Below are 23,029 nucleotides of genomic sequence, written 5' to 3'. Positions count from 1 at the left end.
ACCCTGGACCACTCTGCCCACCGGGTCCCCTCTCGGCCACCACCAGGACCCGCAGTCCCCACTGTGCCTGAGTGATGTCATCCCCGAGTGTCTTCCAGACTCCTGGAGAAAGCTGGGCCTCCCTCCCCCACTCCTCCTGCTGGGTGTCGTGTTTTCATCCTCAGCTCACAAGAAACCTGCAAAAAATATTTTCTTTGGCAGCCGTTTAGAGAGTAGCAGCCCCAGACATGCCTTCCAGGCGACGTCCAAGCCTGGAGTGGCCACGGCCGTCCGCAGCTGCCAGGAGACGTGGTCATGGACAAGGCAAGGGCTCGGACCACATCGTTGTGAATCGGGCTCTTTCTCCCATCGAGGTCGTAGAGATCACAAGGCCTGGGAGATGGGGCCCCACGGAACCCACCAGTGGACCAAACCTCTCCGAAGCCGAAGCCAGGGGGTATGGCAGGCCCTCTGGAGGCCCAGACTCTGACCACCTCCTCCCACTGCTGAAGGGTCTTGCAGGCAGGCAGTGAGGGCCCAACTGCACCCCTACTTCTCATGTCTCCTTGTGGGAGGCACTTCCTGCAGAGGGGGGTCCATTCCCACACCCCTCTGAGCAGGCCTGTCCTCCCCACCCTAGGCCCTGACTACCCGGTTGGTGCTAGTGGCCACAGCCTTTGAGTCAAGTGTGCGTGGTCACCTGACCCTAGCGGAGCCGTCAGATCTGCACCTGCAGGGCCATGACCCCAGAGAAGGACCCAGGTGAGAGTGTTTGAACTAACAGGGCGGGCAGGGTGGAGCCTGGGAAGGCAGAGAAAGCAGGGAGAGGACCGGGTGAGGCAAGGCCTGTGGTGAGATAAGACCCGGGGGAGGGAGAGGGGGAGCTGGAAGCAGGAATTAGCCCGAGGGCTGTCCACATTCCTGGGGCCAACGGGACGTTCTGTGCGTAAGTGACGCGCATTCCCTGAATCCTTGGAATAACACCCATTTTAATTCGACTATCTCATCTGGGTGTTCATTCCTTACAGCCCAAAGATCCAGGCTGGGCTATACCCCCACTCATCCCCGCCCTGCCCGTTGGCTGGGAGGCCCCCCCCCCTTTGCTGTTCATTTTCTTGAAGAAAGTGCTTCCCTGGGACTGGACGCCTCCCCTGACCAAGGTGTCCGAGGGGTGGGGTCAGGGCAGAGGGGCCTTCAAGGTCAGGACTCAAAGTCCCTGGGGGCTGTGGTGGGAAAGGTAACAGGTTTGGAGGGCTGGCAGATTTGGGTTTGAATCCTGACTCCAGAAGCTTCCAGCTGTGTGACCTGCTTTGTTTCTTGGCCCCTTCGTAGTATCACCCAGGACCCACCGCGTGTGACAGGCCTTCCCAACGGCTCCTCTGGACAGCCCTACTAGGGGGACCCATGTTCCAAACAGCGCGCATAGAGGGGCGAGGCTAAGCGGTCAGTCATGCCCAAGCCACCCAGCTGGCCATGGGAGGGAGAGCCTCCATCAGGGAGCCGGTTGTGCCCAGAGAGAAGAAAACGTCTCAGGCTAAGATAAACCCTCATAAAATCGAATGAACATCCTCCTGTACCAGGAAGAAGAGAAAGTGAATCTTTAAAAAAAAAAGTTATTTCAGTATTTAGGCATGAGCTGCAAGGTCACGGATTTGCTTCAAAGTAATCCATAAGGGGTGGGTGCTGGCGAAAGAAAACTGGGCACGCCGGTCGTTTCCGAAGCCAAGCATGGGTGCGTGGGTTAGTGCTCCGCTGCTCCCTCTCCTTGTGAATGCGTTTGAAGGTTTTCATGATAAAATGTTGGTTTTAAAGTCGCAAGTAGGAACATGACCAGAGTTGAGAAGGCATCTGGCATAGGACATCAAGGCCCGGCAGGGTCCCTGTGGGGCTGCCGCTGACCGCTGACCCTGCTCTCCTGGCCCCTCTCCCCGGGTGACTCCCGTGTGGTCCCAGAACCCTGGGCTCTGGGTAACAAACCTGCCTCTTGGGGACATGTGTTTCCAATCACTCTGCCCAGCCGTGAGTCACCACCAGCAGCTGCCGCCTGTTTCCATCCCCAGCACTCACCTTCAGACTTGCCATGCTGACAGTGGGGCCCTACCCCCACCCCGACTCTGCGCTCAGCCCCGGGGACCCTGCCTGAGCAGCTGCCCCCAGCTCTAGGCCTCGCGGAGCCGGTGCTTCTGTCCAGAACAGGCCCCCGCCTTTCAGGTTATTCTTACCAACCTCCAGGTCTCCTCTACCCCAGGCCGCCTCCGCTTCACAGGTGCCCGGCACCTGGCACCCGCATCGCTGTCGACTCTGTCAGTGTTTCTACTGACGGGCTCGAGCTGTAGGAGGGAAGGGGCTGCTCTGTTCTGTCTGAACCCTCAGCACCTGCGCCCCAGGGCACCCACCTGGTGTCCAACACATACTTGAACAAATGAATGAGTGAATGAATGAATGAACTGATGAGCTGTAACCTTAGGACGTAGAGGGTCATGGGGAAGACAGACATGGAAACGGTAATCATGAGAGGAGTCCAGGCTGGGGCTGGGGGGGGGGGGGGCAGTTTCCATCTCTCCCCACTTTGGGCCACCTGCTCTCCACACAACCCCAGCTGGGCACCTCCTGGGACAGAAATCAGCTGTAACCCACCTTTGGCTGGCTGCCTGGGGCCAGGTGAGGAGGAATTTCAGTCATGCCCAGGCTCCCTGGGGAAGGAGGCCTGGAGAGGGACCTGTGTCCCACAGGGGCCTGGGGGGTCAGGGAATGCCTGCTAGACTCGGGGACACATGGGGTGCCCCCTACCTTCCTCGAGGAGTCAGACCGCAGTTGGACTCCATGGGGAGTTCTGTGGGGGCCCCAGAGCCCCTTCACAACTGCAGGAAGCCCAGCGCAGCTCTGGTGCTGGGAGGCCTGGCCCACCTAGACCCCGGTGCCCTCCCTGGGGGCGTCCAAGAGACACCTGTGAGGGGAAGCTGAGAGGAGATCATGGGGACAGCGGTCAGCCTTGTCCCAGGGGCCCAGGAGCACCAGGACAGAACCAGGGACCCCAAGGGAGAGGAGAATAAGCAGCCGACTGGTGTAGGACTGACGGCTCACGGGATCCCCCTTCTCCTAGGGCCGGACAGGCTCAGGGAGACACAGGGACCAGAAAGCCAGCCGCTGCCTTTCGGCCCCTCGTGCCTGCAGAGCTGGGGAGCTGTCTGTGAGCTGAGGAGAGGGTGGAATGACCGAGTTGATGAGCCAGACCCCAAACTCCAGGAATGAGCTGGAACAGTGGTCAGGACTCAATGACTCACTTTCCGAGGAGCCCAGCTTGTCCCAGCCTTCTCAGGGCTCCTCGGAAAGCTCTGGTGCCTCTGATCTCTTTGTTGGTGACCAGAGCCACCCCCAAACTGTGCTCTTCCTGTTGTCCGGCCCTGGGCCTTGAGGAGCTCTGTCCCCTGGCCCTCTCCCCGCACTGCATGGGGTGATGTCCAGGGCCTGGGACCTATTCCACAGGCTCTCAATCTGGTCGCAGCGCAGGGCTGGGGGTGAGGTGGTTTGGCATCTGATCAGACAAGAACCTGGACTCGGGATGGACGGAGCTCGGGGCTGCTGACCACAGGGCTGACCTCATGGGTACCTGAAGCATCCCAGAGAAGAGAGGGACCCAGAGAGAGATGCGGGGTGGGGGGAGACTAGGCTGGAACAGAGCAAGAAAAATAGGACTGGGGAGAGGGAAGGAGAGGGAGGCAGTTCTTGGGCACAGTCCTAATCACAGCCTTGAAGTGAAATTTACTGCTGTTCTCAGCACGGGACGCCAACCAGAGCCGCCACACCAGCCCCCTTCTGTTTGGATTAGGTGATGACATCATGGCCGTGGGCCCGTCACTCCCAACACCAAAGGGAGAGGAGAATGGCGGGTAGGCGGGAAACCCGAGCCTCCTGCCTCTGGGCTTCCAGGGAGAGGAAACCGAAACCACAGAAACTCAGCCTCAACAAACCCCTGCTGAGCTGGGCAGCCGGTTCCCCAGGTGTCCGCCCCTCGTCCCCAGCCCCTGGTCCCCAGCACGCAGGCTGAGGCGGCTCCCTGGCCCCGGGTTCCCATCCCTGCTCCCGGCCCGCTCCCCAACCCGCCCACGGAGGAAGCACATGACCACGTGCCCAGGGCCAAGAGGAAATAGCCTGGGCATGAGAACATGCGGCGGCCTGCAGAAGCCCCCGCAGCATTGCTCCGTCCCTTTGTTTTTCACGGGAACAAAGTCTACGGGAGGGTCCAGGGAGGGCCGGGTGCGGGCGATGCGGGAGGCAGACAGGTGAGGAGCGGGAGCTAAAGCGGAGGGCAGAGCTCAGGTGCGTGCGCCTGGGAACCGCGGACCCTCCCGCACTCCTGGCTGGAGGACATGCAGGGTAGGACCCTCTGTGTCACAGGAGGAGAGTCCACCTGGACTGAGGCCAGTACCCAGAAGGGAGCCTGCCTGGTAGGAGAGGGCGGGGCAGGTGACAGGTGCGTGGGCAGAGAGTGAAGGAGATAGGCCGAGCCCCGCCTTCTTAAAGACGCCCGTGGATGGCATAAAATACCACCATGGACCCGCAAAAGAAACCCCAACGAGAGCGGTGAGCCAAGAGCACTGAAGGGGAGGGAGGGGGTCCTTTGAAAGTAAATGCCTTGAGGAGCTGCCCCCAGGGAAAGTCGGAGAAACCGCCTCACTCTGCCCAGGAGCTGTCCTTTTTAGGACTGAACCTCTTTTGAATATTGTTTCCCTGACCAAGGAGCAGAATGTGACCTCTGCCCTGTCACCTCAGTTCCCACCACCTGGAGTCACTTCCCTGACTTTTTGGTCGACACCTTTTTATAGGACTGTGTAGTCCATGCATATGTTTAATTTCCCATAAAAGAAATACGATGCATGCTGTTTTCTCATGGACGCTTTTAAGAAACAGTCTTTTTGGCATTCCTTGCCCTCCCTCTCTCCCGAGAACCAGCTGGGACAGAGAGGTTTGTCGGAAACACACTGATAGGCAGGCAACCTTGTTTATGTCTCTGAATTTTGCTTTTTTCACGACCAAAGATCTTTATCACTTAGGGCTTGTCAACCAGAGTGGTTCTGCCCCCCCTCCCCCACCCCCTCCCCCGCCAGGAGGCATTGAGCAACGTCTGGACATATGCTGGGATGGGGTGCTATTGGCATCTGGAGGGTGGAGGCCAGAGATGTTGCTCAACACCCCTCGGAGCACAGGACATCCCCCACCAGAGACTGATCCAGCTCAGAGGTTAGTGGTGCCAAGTCCGAGCAGCCGGATTAATAATAAAATTAGTGAAATGAAATAAAAATCGAAAGGGGCTTTAGAGAGTCACCACTGGTCACGAAGACGCTAGGGGGACTGTGCAGTGGACTACGGCCCACCTTCGTGATGTAGATGGCTCCGTCATTCCAGACTCCTTCCTGTCACCTTCAGGATGTCCTGTGGTCAACAGTCCTCCACCTGGGAATGTTGGGGACAGATATCCGTGCTGGGTGGCACCACCTGCCTGCTGTGGCCATGAGTCTGATGCCCAGAGGTGATGGGGGCCCATGGTGACCCTGAAGTCAGTAGTAGGTTCCTCTCTGAGGACCACACATCACAAACCAGACACCTTGGGATAGCCAGGCACATGGACCCCACCCCCAAACACACATACACACACATACACACACACACACACACACACACACACACAGCCACCCTCTCCCGGCTGCCCTCAGACCTGCCCAAGATACGCCCACTCTTTCGGGAGCAGCTTCCCGGGTACGTGGGGCCAGTTTCCATGCCCGTGTACCCTAGAGCATCTGGCTCTCCGAACCGGCCGGGAGGAGTGTGGGGTTCAGCTCCCCTCCAGCGGTCTCCAGGGAGAGAGCACTCCGGGCTCAGGAGGAAATGGAGCTTCTCCAGACGGGGAGAGTAAGTCCACTGGGCAGAGGTGCTTCCAGTGTCCCCCGTGAGCCCCGGGGACAAAGCCTGGCTGGTGGGGCTCCTGCCCAGGCCTATAGGTCATTCTGACTCTGTTTACCTGAGAAGGGGTGGGAAGGGGGGTGGGGGCAGGCCTTGGCACTTCTGCCTGGCGCTGGACAATGTTAACTCCGTCAGGCCAAGCCCAGGATGAGTTTGCTGGGTGTGTGTAGACTGGGAGGGACCGTGATGACAGCCACAGACCAAATCTTTGGGGGGGCAGGGGTGAGGCAGGGGCAAGGTGGGGGTTCCTGGCGGGCAGTGGTGACCCAGGGAGTGTGGTCTGAGGGTCCTAGAAGCCCTCTCCCCAGCGGGCCTGGCAGGCACTGGCCTCTCCTCTCTGTCCTACTGGGAGGCACAGGCACAAGGCCAGGTCCAGCAGGCTGTGCCAGAGCGCACACGGGCGGGTCCCTGCGGCTCCCCTGCCAGCCGGCCGCCAATATGAAGGCAGGGGAGGCGGCTTAGGAGGGAAGGTGGCTGATGGAGGTACCAGCTCCGGGTCCTCCTGCCTCCTTCCCTCTCTTGCCTGAAAGGGAGACGACTGACCCTGTCCTCCCTCCTTGGGGTAGAGGTCAGAGGTCAGAGGTCAGCGCTGCAGCCCTTTCCCTGAATTCCTCCGGCCTTGTCACCCGGAGCAGAGAGTATGTGACACTATTTTATGTGAACAAAAGTGGAAAAAGTGACTGGGCTTATCAGGGTGCTAAAAATATTGCCCGGCCCAGTTATCTTCATCCCCCGGCTGTCTTTGAAAGCCCCCCAGAAACCGAAGGAAACAGTTTGGTTTTCCACTTTCAGTATTTTCCAGTTTCACATCTCGAGGGTGCACCACGCAGCTCAGCAGGCGGTTACCCTAATTGTGCCCTTTGCCCCCCTCCACCTCCCCTGCGGGGTACGAGGTCCAGTGTGTAACTGCCCACCACCCAGGGGCGCAGGGCAGGCTCAGCGGCGGCCAGACAGGGTCCCCGGGGGGTCACACTTCACCCCACGCCCCACGCCGTCCACCCTCTCAGTAAGATTCCCCGCCCTTTCTGGAACACAGAGCTGTTTTGGGAAAAGACCTTCAGCTCCCACATTTGTGGGATGAGGGAGGGAAGGGCGAGGGGAGCCAGCAAATGCCTTCATCCAATCCTACTGCCTCCTGGGCTCCTGGGCCCACCCCCCCTGGCTCTTGTTGGCTGGTCAAAAATATGGCCAGTTTATATAAAATCCTGTTTTGTTCATAGTAACCACTCCCCCTCCCTTTGCAACTAAACTGACGACGCGCACTTAAAATTCTAAGGCCTCCATTTGAGGCAGGGAGCCAGCAAGTTTCAGGAGCCGCCGCCCACGGGGGCACGGGGCGGGGCCGCAGGCGCTGACCTCGGCCCCCCGCTGGAATCTGAGGGACCCCCCTAGTGCCAGGGAAGGAGGCGTCTACCCCTCCCGTGCCAAGCTGGAGGGGCAGGGGCAGGGGCAGGGGAAGGGGGTGGGTGGGACCCTGGTGCCCTGGGGAGTGGGCTGCGCGTCCCAAGAGCTGAGCCAGGGCGCACCGGGCGCTGTTCTGCACGCATCACACCCCCGCCCCAACCTCTGGCGATTTGGGAGGCTACGGGGTGCGGCCCAGCGCGGGGGGGGAGCCAGGTGCGCGGCGCGAGCCCCCCACGCCGAGCACAACAAAAGCCGGGTTTGGGGGAGGGAGGGGCGGCGCGGGGCGGGGCCTCGGAGCCCCCCGAGCCCCATTGGACGCCGGCGGCGCCCGACGCGCTCCGAGCGCTATAAAAGGCCGGCGGCGCCCGAGCCCGCAGCGCACACATCCCCAGAAGGCAGGGGAGGGTCCGGCCGGCCGCGCGCGCGCCTCGCCACCCCCACCGCTTTCTTCTCCGCGCCCCCGCCGCCCCCGGGAACGCAGCCCCGAGAAAGTTTGTGGGGGTGAGTGCGGGCCCGGTGCGGAGGGCGCGCCCGGCAGCGCAGCGAGACCGCGCGCCCCAGCCCGCCCGGAGGGAAGCGCCCCGAATCCAGGCGGCGGCGGCCGAGCCCCGAGCCCGCGCCCCCGGCCCGCGCCCCCCGCCCGCCATGGGCGCCGCGGCCCGCAGCCTGCGGCTCGCGCTCGGCCTCCTGCTCTTGGGGACGCTGCTCCGCCGGGCCGACGCCTGCAGCTGCTCCCCGGTGCACCCGCAACAGGCATTTTGCAATGCAGACGTAGGTAAGGACGACGCCCGCCGGGGGCCCCCGGGGCTCCCACCACCCCCCCTCCCCCGGGGGCGCGCGGGACCCCCGCCCGCCCGCGCCCCGCGGAGGGACCCAGGCGCCCTCCTCCCGGCCCCGCGCGCCTTCTCCGATCCTGCAAGTTGACGCCAAAATCGCACTTTCTCTTCCCTTCCTCCACTCCCTTTCTTTCCCCTCTCCGCCGCCGCCGAGATGCTTCTCAACCTCAAAATTCCACCGAAATTCCGCTGCAGCTCCAGCCCCAGAAAAGGGAGCCAGGGACCGGATTGGGTCTTGGCAGGCGGAGGGCCCGGAGATGCCAGCGCGGGGGCGGGGAGAGTGGGGGACACGGCGTGTGTGAGTGGAGGGGAGTGCTGGCCTCGGTGGCTGGAGGGCTGGGGACCCCAGGAAGAAACTTTCACATGCGAGGTGGCAGTTGGGCTCCTCTGGGCTTGGGGCTGGGTGGGGAATGGCTTCTAGGTCTAGACCTCTCCCACCAGCCCCATTTGGGGGTTCCTGGATTAAGTGAGGGGCAGATGGACGCTTCCCTCCCCTGGGCTCAGAGGGGCTGCTCAGAAAGGCCTGGACAGCCCCAGGGCCCCTCCTCATCTGTGCTCTGCCCAGAAGGCCTCGCACCCAGGGTTGGACAGGAGGGAGGGTCCTTAGTGGCTTGTTGGTGACTACTTTTTCAGGACATCCGCAAAAGCTTGAGACTTTGGTCACTGGAGGGGACAGGGGAAGGGAATTATGTGGCTGCTTAGGGTCCCAGGAAATATCTGTTACCCTCAGGACTCCTTGCCCCTCAAAGGTGGGAGCTAGCGAGGGAGGAGGAGCCCAGTTATTTGTTTTGGTCCCTGGAGGGTGGACTAGCTGGGGCCCAGAGGTTTCCATCCAGGTCTGACACTTGCAGCCCTGGTAAAGGTCAGCCAGGTTATCCTGAGGCAAGGTCAGTTTAACCACAGGTGGGCCTCTGCACCTCCCTCCGACTTCTCAACAGGTGTATTTCCTGCTACCGCGTCTCTGCCACCCCAGCATCCCATTTCCAGGCCAGATGTGGTGAAGCGGGGCGGCCTTCACCTGCTCAGACTCCCAGCTGGACTTTTCTGGGTCTCTCCTGTTGTCAGCCATGCCCCCCTGGACTCCCCACACCTGCCATGGCTCCCTGCTACACCCTAACTGGCTATTAAAGTTGACCCTGCTGCCTAGCCTGAGAGGCCTTCAGGTGCTCCTACCTGCGGGCATCATGTGGCTCAGGCCACCTGGGCATGGGGGAAGTGAGGTCTGTTTTGGAGCTCAGCATGATCTGAGGGGGAAGGAGAGGATCAGCCTTCCTACGGGGTATCCCCTCAGGGGGTCCAGGCCTGTCCAGGTCCCTTTGCTGAGAGACAAGCCGTGCTTCTGACCAGAGTGTCATGGGCAGAACAGGCTGAGGCCCGCAGGCATCCTGGCTCCTGAGACTCCAGGGCTTGGCTCGCAGCAGCAGAGTGGGAAGGGGTTGGGCCTTGGGACCACTCAGCGTCACCAGCCACCTGGTGCTTGCCCAGTGTTGGCTGAGACTGGCGCTGTTTCTGCCTGGGGTGTGGATCAGGTGCAGCCAGGGGTCAGGGTCGGGGAGCTTCAGGATGTCTGGAGTCTCCTTCTTGCTTTGTGTATGACTCTGCCCTTTGCCTGGACCTCCTGGCGTTTGTTTCCAACTTGTTGTGTCAAAATCATCATGCAGCTAAAACTCTGAACCCCATCCCAGCTCCGAGGCCCGGTGGGCCCTGCTGCTGCCAGAGGTTACGGCAAAGCCCGGGGCGTTCAATTTCTGGGAGTGCTGGGACAGCCTGCCACATGCTGGGGTGCTTAAAGCCACAGGAATTGATCCTCTTGAAGTTTAGGTCTAAAGTTCGAAATCACGGTATGGGCAGGGCTGGTTCCTCCTGGAGGCTCTGAGGGAAGATCCTTCCAGGCCTCTCTCCCGCTTCTGGGGGCTCCGGCATCCTTGGTGATCTTTGGCCGGTAGACGCATCACTCGGGTCTCTGCTCCGTCTCCACATGGCCTTCTCCCCTGTGTCTGTGTCCAAATTTCCTCCCTTCCTTTATGGACACCGGTTGGATTTAGGGCCCACCCACATCCAACATGACCTCATCTTAACTCGATCACATCTGCAGAGACCCTGTTTCCAAATAAGGTCTCATTCATAGGTCTGGTCGGACATGAATTTTACGGGGATGCAGTTTGCGCCAGGCTGTCCGGTCTTGTTCCACACTCAGCCCTCGTGTGCTCCGTCGGCTGGGGATACAGAGCCTGCCACATGCTCGCGCAGGCCCCCGGCCGGCCGGGAGTAAACGTCACAGGGAAGCAGCAGCCTGTCTACGCGGCCCTGCTCCCTTAAGGGGCACAGGTTCTCAACGTCCTCCGATTCCCCACGCTGGTTGGGAGCAGAACTGCCTGAGGCCTTTTAAAGGTCACTCAGGACTGGTTCCCTTTGCAGATGCTGAGAGCCTGGCTCAGACCTCGGCTTCTGTAGTTTTCAAAGCCCCACAGGTGGTGATGTGCCCCCAGAGCTCTGGCCCAGAGGCCTGGGAAAGGGCGCGTCCTGGTGCACGTGGGAGCTGACCTGGGCCGCAGCACGTTGGCTTCTCATTGCTGCCCGGATGCAGGCTTGTTACATGGCTTGGTATCTGTAAGACGCAACTGGCTTAAGAAATACGCTTCTGTCTGCCTATGTGAGGATCCCTGGGAGGTGTCTCCCAGCTCTGGCAGCTGGTAGGATTGGAATAGTGGTCTGCAAAGAGTTCATTATGAGGTTGTGACATTGAGGGTGAAGGGGGTGGTAAGAGACAGTTGGGCTCCTGGGAGCCCCTGCTCCCTGGGATAGGATGAGCAGGAAGCCTCTGATGTCTGGGAGCAACGCCGGGATGCGTTGATGGCCCGCTTCCTCTGTCTGATGGAGTCCTTCGCCCTCGACGCCAACCTGCACAGCCCGGTGATCGGGCAGGACCGCGGGGCAGGGAGCCTGCAGTGACTCAGCCCGCACAGGGACTTGACTCCCTGGTCCTCCGGCCAGATCTAGACCCAGAGAATAAAATCTCCCATCTGGCCTGGGTGGCGATGCCCAAAGTCACGTCACTCCAGAGGGGCTCACAGCCAAGGCCACGTGCTGGCTGCCGGGGGTCGACAGCCAGGGTTGTGTACGCACTGCTGGGGGCCAGACAGCAGCCATCTCGAAAAACACACAAGCGCTCGGGCAGCTGCTCTGTCGTGCCCGCGACACGCTTAGGAAGAGCCAGGCAGTGGGATTCCTTTGAGTTCAGTCAGGCCTCGAGTGCATGGGGACCGGGGGAGGTGGTGACTCCTGCAAAGCGCACAATCGACGGATCTTTGTGCGTCCTGGATTTGATTTTGGGGTGTGTGCCAACAAGCAGTTACGGGGGTGCCAGCTCCGCCCAGGGGATGGGAGGGAGAAGCAGGCATTAGCCCGGCCTCAGGAGGGGAGCTAGACGCCAGTGCCAGGCAGTGAGGAAGACGGTTTAAACCCACATGGGTCAGGGTGAGCAGGAGCCCTGCAGGCCCCTCACCCCCAAGTCAGACTCAAATAATTAACAAAGCAGCCGTGAGCCAGGCTGACATGTTTTGGACAGTGTCCCTGCCAGGATGCGTTCTCCCAGGGCAGTGACGGGGAATGAGTCGCTGGCAGCTCCCGGGGTTGGGAGACCAGAAGAGGGAATTGCTGTGTGCTGGGCACGAGGCTGCACAGCGGGCGTGGCAGGTGCTGGAGGGGAGCTCTCCCGACACCACGCCTTCCTCCCTGTCGGTGATCAAAGTGCCTGGTGCCAGCCTGCGACCCACTCCCTCCTCTGGAATGTGCAGTCCAGCCCTGGCCAGTGGTCCATGAGCTGCAAATGGACTTGGTCACCTGCCTCTTCGCCGCCGTCTCAGCCGGGTTGCTATGCAGATCCCACTGGTGCGGATCTTTGGTGACGTTTGGGCTCACGGAGAAGGGGTGTAGACAACTCCCAGGCTTACCAGGGCGGGGGACTTGAAGTCACCCTAGTCCTGAGGCAGACCTACTAATCCGATGCCTGAGGGGCTGGGGGTAGAGGTGAACCCCTTGGTTCCAAAATAGCAAAGAGATGTGCTTGGAGGGGACCCCAGGCAGCCTGGTGGGTGAAAACACAGCAGGAGGGCCCTGCCGGCCTGGCTCAGTTGACTGGGCGCAGCCCCACGCACCCAGGGGCGTCAGTTCTATTCCCAGTCAGGGCACATATCCAGGCTGCGGGTCTGATCCCCAGTTGGGTGCGTGCGGGAGGCAGCCAATCGATGTCTCTCTCTGGAACTGCGAGATCCCTAGATCTGAGAGCATGTTCCCAGCGCGTGGTCAGTGGGGCCAGCATGGGGCGTGCCCAGGTGAGCTCAGCAAAGGGACCAAGTGCCTGGGCAAAGGTGAGAGAGAGTTCTGGATCCAGGTAGGCCTGAGTGGAGGGCTAGGGCACCGGGAGGGCCAAGAGGGAGATTGGGACTGAATGTCACTGCTCTGGCTTATCATGTGGACCGTGCCCGGGACCCAAGGCGAGCCACCAAGGATGAGCACATGGGTGATAGCGAGAACCTCCCAGGAGTTTGCCGAAAGGCAGCTGCCTGAGCTGGTGCCTGAATTGGAGCCTCGGGGCCCCGAGCCTGGGTGTTGGTGTTTCCCAGACTCTCCAGGTGATTCTGCTACCCGCCAAAGCTGGCACCGAGCCATTGTCCCCAAAGCGGGGTACCCAAGACAGTCTGGGTGCGAGAGGAGAATGTTATAAGCGTGTACTGTACAGAGATGGCTGTTCTGTTGCATGTAACTGTAAGCCCACGGGTAGGTGTCCAGGGTGCTCGTCCAGGCTTCTGTTGAGTGCCAGAGGGTGTCAGAAGTGTGGGGGCAGCAAGGAGGCTCTCAAGGCTGGGGAGGCATCACCTCTTTCTGTGTTAGACCCCGTGCTGGGAGTGTGCTCTTCACCCAACCCGGGGGCCTCTGGTTATCCCACAGATAGGGGGGCTCAGAGAGACACAAGCCGGGTCCAGGTGCCTCCCAGGAGGAGGCCAAGAAGCAGCCCAGGTATGGGAGGGGGGCCTAGAAGAGACATTATGATGGTCCCGCGAGGGGAAAACGATGCCGACAGTAATGACAGCGACCCCGCCTGTCCTCGTTCAGTGCCTGGTGCTGGGACTGCGTTCTGCACATTCCTAGTGTTAACTCGGGTGATTCTTCACTATCCTCATTTTACAGATGATCACACCGAGGCCCGGATAAAACTTGCTCAGGGTCACAGTGTTGGCAAATAGAGTAAGAGGACTGTTTTAAAATGAGAAGGGGTGTGAGGGTCGCCTCTGGGGAGGGGCTTGGATGGGCGAAGGGTGGGGAGGGTCATGGGGGTGGGGGGGGAAATTCCCGAGGGCTGGCCTTGTTCATGAGGTTTTCCCATCAGTCGGAGGTGAGCTGAATAAATTAAGCTGTATCCTGACAGCAGAACATCAGTCATTTTAGGCAGTGTGTGGATCCCTGTTTGTGACCTAGAAAATGTTCGGAGTGGATTCACTGAAAAAGCCCAGGCTCCGTCTGAATGCTTCCATCCTCGACGTGGTCTCTTGCCTGGACTGAGTCACAGGGCTGACATGGCATTTTTAAAAATGCACAACCCTTACGTGAACGCTCCAGGAAAAAGTTGGCAGGCGAGCACCCAGGTCGGGCAGCGGAACATTGCTGCCCCTCCCAAACTCTGTTACCTCTCCTGGTCCCAGCCCCCCCTTTTCTTAGAGATGACCCTGGTCCTGGTTTTTATGGCGACAGTTCCCTGGTTTTTCTTTTTTTGGTTTATGTCTCTTTATCTCATGACAAGAAGAGGTGTGCCTGAATTTCAGTGCACGGACAGAGGAAGTCTGGGAGGGTGTCTGTCAAAACTCTAGGCGGTGGGTGGGATCGAGGGTGATTTTCTCGACTTCGGCCTGTCTGCATTTTCTAGCGTTTCTGTGATGAACATGTTAGCTCTGTAATTGTTTTTAAGGCATCCGGGATGGGAAGGGGGAGACGGGTGGAAGCTTATTTGGGGAGACAGGCTGTGCATTTTATCAGCTCTGTTGAGGTATCACGTGCCGTGCGGGTCACGGTTTCCGTGCCCAGTTCCGTGGTTTTTGGCGCAGTCACAGTGATGCAACCTGACCGCTGCTGGTTTTGCAACGTGCGGAGGACGGCCTGTGAGCTGGGTCTGTCCGGCGTGTTTGAGATAAGGCTCAGGAGGTGCCTTTCCGCCCGTTCCCTCGAGGCCGGGATGCGTCTTTCCCAGAGCCTCACAGTGGGAGGCACGCGGTGGCCTCAGCCTCCTGCACCCTGCTGGCCCTTCGGGGCTGGGCGGACACCCCGCCTGCAGCCAGATCCCGCCGTAAACAAGGTTTTGCTGGGTCCCGGCCAAGCTCGCTCGTGATGCAACGTCCACAGCTGCTGCTCGGCTCCAGCCGTCGAGTTTTAGCTGCCACACAGACCAGAGCAGGGTGGCCCGTGATCCCTTTTCCAAACTGACCCCAGTGGTGCGGCGACTGTGCCCACCGTTTCTGGGCTCTGGAGCCATGAGCACAGTGGCTGAGAGAGAGCTCTCCTGGCAGCCCCGCCAGGCCCGGGCACCCCACAGACTCGGCGAAGCACGTGGCACTGCAGCTGGCTCGCCAAGGCCCCGCTGGTCACAGTCAGAGGCCCTGGGAGAAAGCACTTCCACAGCCCGGTCTTAACCAAGGACAGGATGAGGAAGCGGCCTGACACTGTCTTCAATCCTGAGCAACCTGGAGAGGATGGGACGTCTGGAAGGTCATCAGAGGCCCCAACAAGCTATAGTTTCTGACTGCCAGGTTACCCCACCCCCAGAACTTGTCCCTTGCCAGAGGGTGGGTACTCAAGACCTAGACACAAGGTTAGGTGTGTTTCTTATTTTGTATGGGCAGGTGGGTGACAAAGGGAGGCCCGGGCCAGGATTCCTTGTCTTCTGCCTCCCGTTGGCTCAGCTCGACAGTGGCGCCTGGAGGAGAAATATGTTTGAGACCTGAGTGGGGACAGCTGCTCTCCCTGCAGGAGAAGGGGTGGCAAGCGTTGTCGGGGAGCCCTGACCTTGAAATGCGACAGCTCAGAAGAGTGACAACCCGGTGAGGTTGAGAAGCGCCGTCACCTGCTGCCCGGCTGAGGGAGGGCAGACTTTCTCACTGCCAGGCCCTCCGTAGACACCAAGGGCCTGCGCATGCCGGGGACCTTCACGGTGCCCCTGTGTTGGCCATCTCTCCGCCCAGCGCCCCAGCCGTTTGAGCCAAATCCTTATGACTGGTGGACCCGCAACAGGTGCCCTGACAGGTGCTCAGCTCCCCCTCTGGCTGGCTCATCACTGTCCCTGACTTCACCCCTCCTCTGATGTCACAGCACAGCAGCTCTGCCGTTGCCATGGCAGCGGCCTGTCGCAGTTCACCAGCTGGGCAGACGCTGGCTGCTGGTGGAGGTGGAGAGCTGCAGTCCCCGCCGAGCTGGGTCAGCGGGCCCCCGAGGGCCCATGCAGACCAGCCAGGGCTGCGGTTCTTGTGTCCACCAATCTGTTGTGGGGAGCGGCTCTTTCTGTGCCCAGCTGTTGGGTGAGGCTCATAGGAGGCCCTTAGAAAGTGGGCTGATCAGGGCCTCCAGGCCTCAGGTCCAGAGGCTGAATTGCAAGTCCCGGTACCCTGGGGCCCTCCGGACACACTTTGATCTGGAAGGATGGTGGGATGGGGCCGGGGATGAATGTGGAGAGTGAGGGAGAGGCCATCCTGAAGCAACACAGCTGGCAATAGTGAGACCCCTGGCCCAGGCTGGGGGACCTGGAATCTGTAAGGTCAGAGAGACATTTAGGATCATCCGCCAGTTGGATCAGCTGTAAGCACCCACCCAGTAGCCAGATGTCTCCCGTAAGTGTGGGAGACCCTGTGCCTCATGTGTATCTCTGTGAGGCTGGTCCAGGCGATGAGGGAAATGAGGTGAGCCCGAGCTTGTCCCCCGAGGCTGACTGCCCAGCCACCTCAGCTTTCTAGAGCTGTCCCAGTCCTGTCTGTGCATCAGGAGATGGTTAAACAGACAGATTTACAAGCCCCACCCCAGGATATGGGTGAGAAACCTGCTCAGGGGCCTGGCTGGGACTCGAGTCCTGCCATGACCACCCCCCACTCAGGCGACTCTGATGCAGCCCATCCAAACCCAGCCGGTGTTGGGAACCGCCCGCCACTCTGGAGCGTAGCTGAGAGTCAGGAAGTAGCAGGAAGCGGAGACCCGGCAGCACGCACGCTGGGTGTCACCCCGTGTATTTTTAGAGGCTAGAATTCAGAGAAAAGGAGTTTTAAAATGTTTCTGATGTTTGTTTTATCTGAGCTTGGCTTGGATGCCTCCAGCGATGGGTGTCTCAGTACCTTTCAAGTTAGCCCAATGATTTCAACACAACCCTGTAGAAAGTGCTTCTTTCCACCCAGCCAATTCCTGCGTCTCTAATGTGTTCCCGGTGGTCTAGCTCAGTCATCTGGAGACACGCACAGTAAGTACCACCCTCTCCTCAAATGGCTCGCCAGGCATTGGGGTGTTTCTAATGGTGATGAGTGCTGGCATCTATAGGCATCTATATAGATGGATGTTGCTGTTGTTCCCGTTTTACAGATGAGCAAACTGAGGCTCCCAGAGTGAAGAAGCTTACCCTAGGTCACATAGTTAGGTGATACTCTTAACCATACCGGTGTGTGGTTCTAGACTTTTCTACCCCCTGCAATCCCCGCTTGAAGCTTTCTTGGTTCTCTAGGACTTTTCTTCCTGTGACGGGTTTTTCTCTTTTTTCATCTTTGTCCTGAATGCTGAGGCTGCGGCCCCCGCTCCCGTCCTTACCTCTTGGCCTTTTCCGGTTCCCGTCTGCGGAGACACTGCTCGTACTGTCCAGGTTTCCCCCTCCCTTAGTGAAGTTGTAGTTCTTTGGTATACGTTTCTTATCAGGTTAATTTCTAAACATTTTGATCTTGAAACTTTCCTCTTACGACGGCGGCGACGTCTAATTGGGTGTTGCTAGACACCGGCATCTCTTCCCTTTCTGAAGTTCTCTAGGCACGCGTCTGTCAGCCCCTTGCGTGTGGGATCCGTCCCTTGTCTCAGACCGTTCCTGAGCCTCCCTGTGAGCCTGGCTCAGCGCTTCCCGGGACGTGTTATTTCCCCCCGGGGGGTGGGAAGTGGTGGGTGCTCCCGGACGTTGGCAGTCCTCTCCCTTGTGTCCCTTTCACACCAGGGCCAGGGACATCCAGTGAGGTCTGACCCAGCGCGGGCTCGGCTGGACCGGACCATTGCGCTCTTGTTCTAGGCGTTTCTTGTTCAGCACAGGTGGGGACCGCATTGGCTCTTTGGTGGTCACGCGTCTCTGCCGACTCCTGGCTCCTCCGCCCTGGCCATCTAATGTCCTCGCTTCTTTGGACCTGCAGCCCCTGCTTTGCGCCTGCGCAGTGGGTCCAGGGGCCCCCTGTGAGTCGTAGGTGTGTTCGCATTGCCTTGGTCTTGTCTGATCCAGCAGGTGTCGGCCTGTTAACGGCCTGAGCTGGAGGTTTGCTCTCCAGCACCACGTGGGCTGGTGCCTGGCTCCCCGGGGGTCGTCGTGTGCTGTGGGGGTCGCCTCCAGAATTGATAAGCTTTGAGTCCACACTTTCGGACTTGGCTCAGTGAGGAGCCATCAGGGCCCGGACTCCGTTCACTCTGACTCATGCGGTTTCAACAGGCTGCTTCGTGCGGGTGCTGGCCCAGGGCGGTTTGGGAGCCGAATGGGAATGGGACAGGGTGCCAGACGGCCCACAGAAAGCACAACCCTGGAGGACACAGGAAGCTATGAAAAGTTGACCTAAATAACCCAAATTATATTCTGGGGTCATGTGGCTTCGAGGGACTCTGTCCTATATGGACTTCCCCCCCCACATCTTAAAAACCTTTAGCAGTCCCCTGTATTATAGTTCCAAAGATAATGCAGAGTTTTCCCAAGAAGGTGCAGTTCTTTCTGTTCTCTGATCTCTCAGAAGACAAGTGATGAAGTTTGCATACAAAAGGAAATTTTAATTATATGGAAATGTGCTCTCCGTGGCCACGCCAGCTAATGGGAGCCCTTTTACATCTATTTTTATGTTTCAAAGAAAAAAAAACAAAAACAACCTGAGTCACCCAGGCGCTGAGTCTGTGGGCCTCTGAGCCGAGGCCCCAGCAGCTTCCCTGTTGCCGTGGAGGTCAGGGGACGTGAGTGGAGGAAGGAGGAACTGGACCTGGGGGGGACTTGCGGGAAGGGAGGAGGAAGGGTGTCCATTTGAGGAAGAGGAACCGGGTGAGTGCAGCTCTGGCTCTGGGCCTGAGTGTGGGCACGTGGATGGCAAGGAACTTGGCAGCATGTCCAGCTGGGAAAGGGGTGTCAACCCGTGACCTGCAGGACTGTCCCCAAGCCTGTAGGCCAGAGATGGCCCCATGTGGGGAGAAGGTTAACGGAGCACATTTCTGGGTTCCTTCCACAGAGGCTGGAATATAGGATCTGTCTGGGCCAGGGCCCTGGGATCTGCATTTTAAGTAGCAGCGCAGGTGACAGTGGTGCAGGTGGCCTGCAGACAGGGTTGGAAACTAGCTAGTGTAGGTGCTGATGTCAGGCAGCTGAGCTAGAGCAGTGGCTGTCACCTTGGTGCTGGAGGAGAGGTCAGGTGTGGGCGTGGCAGGGGCCTGATTGGGAGGCTCTTGGAGGAGCTCAGGAGAGACGCGGGGAGCTCAGCTGCTGGGGGAGGAACCCAGCAAAGGAGGGACACATCAGGACACCGATACAGAGTAGAGACCATTTCCAGGGCTTCGCTGCTCGCAGTGTGGTCCAGGGACCAGCAGCATCACATCCCCTGGGCCTGGCCAGTCAGAGCCCGGCTTTTCATAAGATTCGGAAACACTGTGCTGGATCGTGCCTGTCGCTATCCAGGTAAAACACTTGAATGGAAAGGGGCGGGTGCCCGTTCAAGTGCACGCAGGTGGATGCACACAGAAGGTGCCAGGGCCCCTCTCATCGGCTCCTCTCAGTCCTGGGAGGCCAGAGGTCAGGTAAGGACAAGCTCAGCCCAAGACCAAGTCCTGGCTCTCAGCTCTGACTTCCAGCCACATCCTCGCCGACACCCTCCGTCTCTTCCATGGTAGCTGTCCCAGTGGAGGGGGGGGCAGTCACATCTCACTGTAGCTCCAGGTTGCATTTCCCTAATGACTCTTGACCCTGAACATCTTTGTGGCTTGTCAGCCGAGCATAAATCTTCCTCGCGGAAGGCCTATTTCCATCTTTTGCCCATTTTTAAGTGGGCTTGCTTGTCTGCCAGCTGAGTCATAGTTGTTTATATATTATGGATTCAGGTCTTTTGTTGGATGTATGGCTTATGATATTTCCTCCCAGTCTGTGCCTTGTGTACTGCTTGTTAATGATGACTTTTGAAACGCGAAGGTTTTTCATTTCGACGATGCCCAGTTTATCAGTTCATTGCGGGTGTTTTTGGTGGTGTATCTAAGAAACCTTTGCCTAACCCAAGGTCATGAAGATACGCTTCTGTTTTCTTCTCGGCATCTGTCGTCTTAGACCGCGTATGAAGGCCTCCGATCGTAGTTTAGTTCACTTTTATGTAAGGAGTGTAATTTTGTCTATGGTGAGATGAGGGCCTGAATTCACCTTTTTCCCATGTGGAGAGCCAACAGTCCCAGCACCATTTGTTGGGAGGGGGGATTAACCCCATGCTTCCCCCCAGTCGGTTGCCTTGGCACCTTTGTCAGAAATCTCAGTTATCGTGTTCAGCGAGCCCACCTTCTCTCCTCCTCTCGTCCATCATGGCGGCGGGCAGCCTGGTAGAATATATTATTAGCCACTATTCTGAGCGGTCAAATTTACCAAAAGCTGGCGTCAGCAAGACCAGCTGAGGTTGGTCACAGTCCCTGCTGTTGACCCAAGTGGCAGAGGCCTGTTTCTTTCACCTGCTAGCTGTGTGATCCAGGTCCCAGTTCTTCATCACTCCCTGCCTCAGTTTCCCCACCTGTGAACCCAGGGTGATAATGGCTCCTCACCTCAAAGGTGACTGTAAAAAAGTACCCGGAGCAGAGCTGCATTTTACATAGCGGGGCCGCCAGGATTCGGCTCCTGCAGCTCAGCCTGGCTCCACACAGACCAAATGAGAGCTTGGGGGGGGGGGGGGGGGGCAGCTGAGGGGCGCCCCCTGCAGGCTGCAGTTGTGCAGGGAGCCACTCAGCCCATAGGCTGGCCGTCTTTGACCTCAGGAGCCGGTGCACACAGATGTGACTCCACTCTCTGGTGAAGGCACCTCCTCTCCTGGGCGGGCCTGAGCCCTGGTCCCTTCCTCATGCCCAAGAGTCACACAAGGAAAGAGCAGGGAATCATGGAAACAGGAGTAGCTCCAGTTTAGTCTCCTCTCCGATTGGGTTGCATTGGATTTTAGTACCCAGTGTGCACGCACATGCCTCCCCCTGCAGTTTTCCACGCCCCGCACAGCCCCTGCCTACCAGGCTCCTCCAGCCTGACCTTAGCACTACGCGGCCATCCTGTGCTTTGCGGGATGTTTAGAAGCATCCCTGGCCTCCCCGCTCAAGATGACAGTAGCAGCTGCCTCCAGCTGTGACACAAATGTCAGGATCTTGTTGAAGGTGTGAAGACAGAGGACAGGCCCTGGGGGATGGGGGTGGAGGGAGAAAGTGGCAGGGACACGTCCGAGTCTGTCCCCTCATTCAGAGCCCGTGTGCCTTATCCCCAGGGCCTTGCTCGCGTCCCGGGCGGTGGCGTGTGTCCTCCCGCCCGCACAGGCTTGACGTGGAACAGCCGTGGCCCCTTGTCCCGTGGCTCCCACCAGCGTCCCTCAGATGCCACGTCTGCCAAGGTCTCCACCATGAAAAGGGGCTCGGAGAGAGCCGCTCGCCTGAGCTCCGACCCCGACGAGGACACCTGCCTTTCGAGGCAGAGACACAAACCGCTCCAAGTCCGAGAGAGAGGAGACTTCGCGGCGCAGAGAAGACGGGACCTCAGGCAGCGGAAAAGCCTGCAGCCCCCGCACTGGGGCGCGGGACTGAGGCCTGAGTGGCAGGAGGCCCCTCACCAGCACCCCCGAGGATGGGAGCGGCCAAGCTTAGCACATCTGTTAGGGGCGGAGGGAGGATGGGCCAGGGAGCCTGAACCTGACTTGGAGGGGCCGGCCTGGCGAGGGGCAGCAAGCTGGTGGCCCCGGGGCTGGGAGAATCAGAGGGCGGCCGTCAGAGGAGAGAAGCGTCGCCAAGAAGACCCGGGCAGACTGCAGCCCTGGTGCACCAAGGCCCGGAGGACAGTGGCGGGCGCGGAGAGGAAGGGGGCTTTCAAAGCCACGGGCCAGCCACACCCTGCCCCTCCCCTGGGTCCCCCAGAGAAGAATAAAGGGAAGCAGGGGCCTTCAAGGAAGACTGGCGGTGGCCGCTGTCCTGCTGACCCTTGGGCGAACGGAGGCCTGGACACAAGAAAGCTCTCGGCTGCTACAGGGGGGACCTCGGTCTCCAGGGAAAGGGAGAGAGACCTCTCCCGGGGCAGGAGAAGGACAGTGGGTTGGACGGCCCATCTGGTTCCAGGCCGGAACAACTGTCTGCGTCCGATTCCCGATGGCCGGGTGGACAGTCTGGAGCCGCTGCAGCCAGTGGGCTCGACCCGAGGAGGGAGAGCCTCGCCCCCGGGCCAGCGCTGGGAAAAGAGCAAGTGTAGGAAGGAGCTGGAGCTGGCCTTCGAGAAGTTGTTTAACACACACAGAAAGCTGCAACGACACCTGAGGCTGCACCTTCAGTCCCTGACGGGGGTGGGTGCAGACCCCAAGGAAGGACAGGGCTTCTCAGAGGCACGTGGACACCACAGTGAGACCTGGACGGAGAAGACAGTGGCGGCCTCGGACACGGAGCTGGTGCCTGACAGGGAGGCCACGCGTGCAGCCCAGGAGCACGCCCACCACGCGCCGCCCAGAAGCAACCTGCAGAAGCTGCTGAGCAAGCTCGACGACCAGAAGTATCGGGGGATGCTCGAGCCCCCTCTTAAGGACAAGGGGAACCTGTCATCTACTGAGATAGGAACACTGATCAGCGAGGAGAGCACGAGCTGGTCCAGCGCGAAATCCAGGCAGGAACTGCCCAGACTGGACACACTCTCGCTGCGGCTTCACCCGCAGGGACAGGCGGACAGAGCCGGCTCGGTGGCTTCAAGGCTGAAGCAGGACATGGAGCAGAGAAGACAAACGCAGCTGGAATTCCTTGAACCCCCAAAGGTGAGCTTGGAAGTCCTCGGCCTGACGGATCAAGATGAGAGGGGGGAGCAGACGAGAGCTCGCCCAGGGCGTGCCGAGGCTTCCTCCCCTCGGGACCCGGGGAAGGACGGCGGATATGGGTGCAGGCCCGCCTCCCCCCCGGCCTCCAGCAGCAGCGACTATGAAGACGACGACGGCGGCCAGAAGATCCGTGACATTCAACAGCAGATTTTAGATCAGGGCAAGTTGCACCAGCAGTTTCTTGAAGAAGCCAGGAAACGCTTGCGAGAGTTTCAGAGGTGATGTGTTAAAAGTGCGAGTCCCACCGCGGTAAATACAGCACTGGTCGCATGGCGTGAAGCCCGGACCGGGACCTGAGTCTGTGAGACCTGTGTTTGCGGCTCGGGCCCCTCGATCATTCCTTCGTCCTGCCTTTAGAACAGGATCCCGCTGGGGAGGGCTCCTCGGCTCGGAAACAGGAACCCGTGTGGCGGCCGTGGCGGGTCTGGCCGGGCCCGCAGAGGCGTGTCCCGGAGCCACAGTGCAGACGGGAAGTCCAGGTAAATTCAGCACTGGACTCCCGGGGCATCCGAGGTCAGACGGGCACAGCTT

General features: G+C 59.6%; 2 protein-coding genes across 2 annotated transcripts in view; both read left to right on the top strand.

The window, feature by feature from the left end:
• The first annotated feature begins 7,971 nt into the window (after window positions 1-7,971).
• The window catches only part of TIMP2 (TIMP metallopeptidase inhibitor 2), a 33,880-nt gene continuing 18,822 nt past the window's right edge, over window positions 7,972-23,029 (top strand). The window contains exon 1 of the mRNA XM_087826387.1: window positions 7,972-8,119. Coding sequence (XP_087682513.1) covers window positions 7,990-8,119 — 130 coding nt within the window. The 5' untranslated portion in view covers window positions 7,972-7,989. The remainder of the gene's footprint in view (window positions 8,120-23,029) is intronic.
• Window positions 20,866-22,720, top strand: CEP295NL (CEP295 N-terminal like). Its single transcript, XM_016206269.2, has one exon. It carries the CDS (start codon window positions 21,053-21,055, stop codon window positions 22,718-22,720), a length of 1,668 nt encoding a protein of 555 aa, XP_016061755.2. The 5' UTR covers window positions 20,866-21,052.

This window comes from Miniopterus natalensis, chromosome 17, assembly GCF_054644295.1.
Source record: "Miniopterus natalensis isolate mMinNat1 chromosome 17, mMinNat1.hap1, whole genome shotgun sequence".
NCBI lineage: Eukaryota > Metazoa > Chordata > Mammalia > Chiroptera > Miniopteridae > Miniopterus > Miniopterus natalensis.
This window is presented reverse-complemented; position numbering and strand designations above follow the sequence as displayed.

Excerpts from the sequence above, each read along its gene's own strand:
- CEP295NL (XM_016206269.2), top strand. The coding sequence starts at position 21,053 with ATGAAAAGGGGCTCGGAGAGAGCCGCTCGCCTGAGCTCCGACCCCGAC.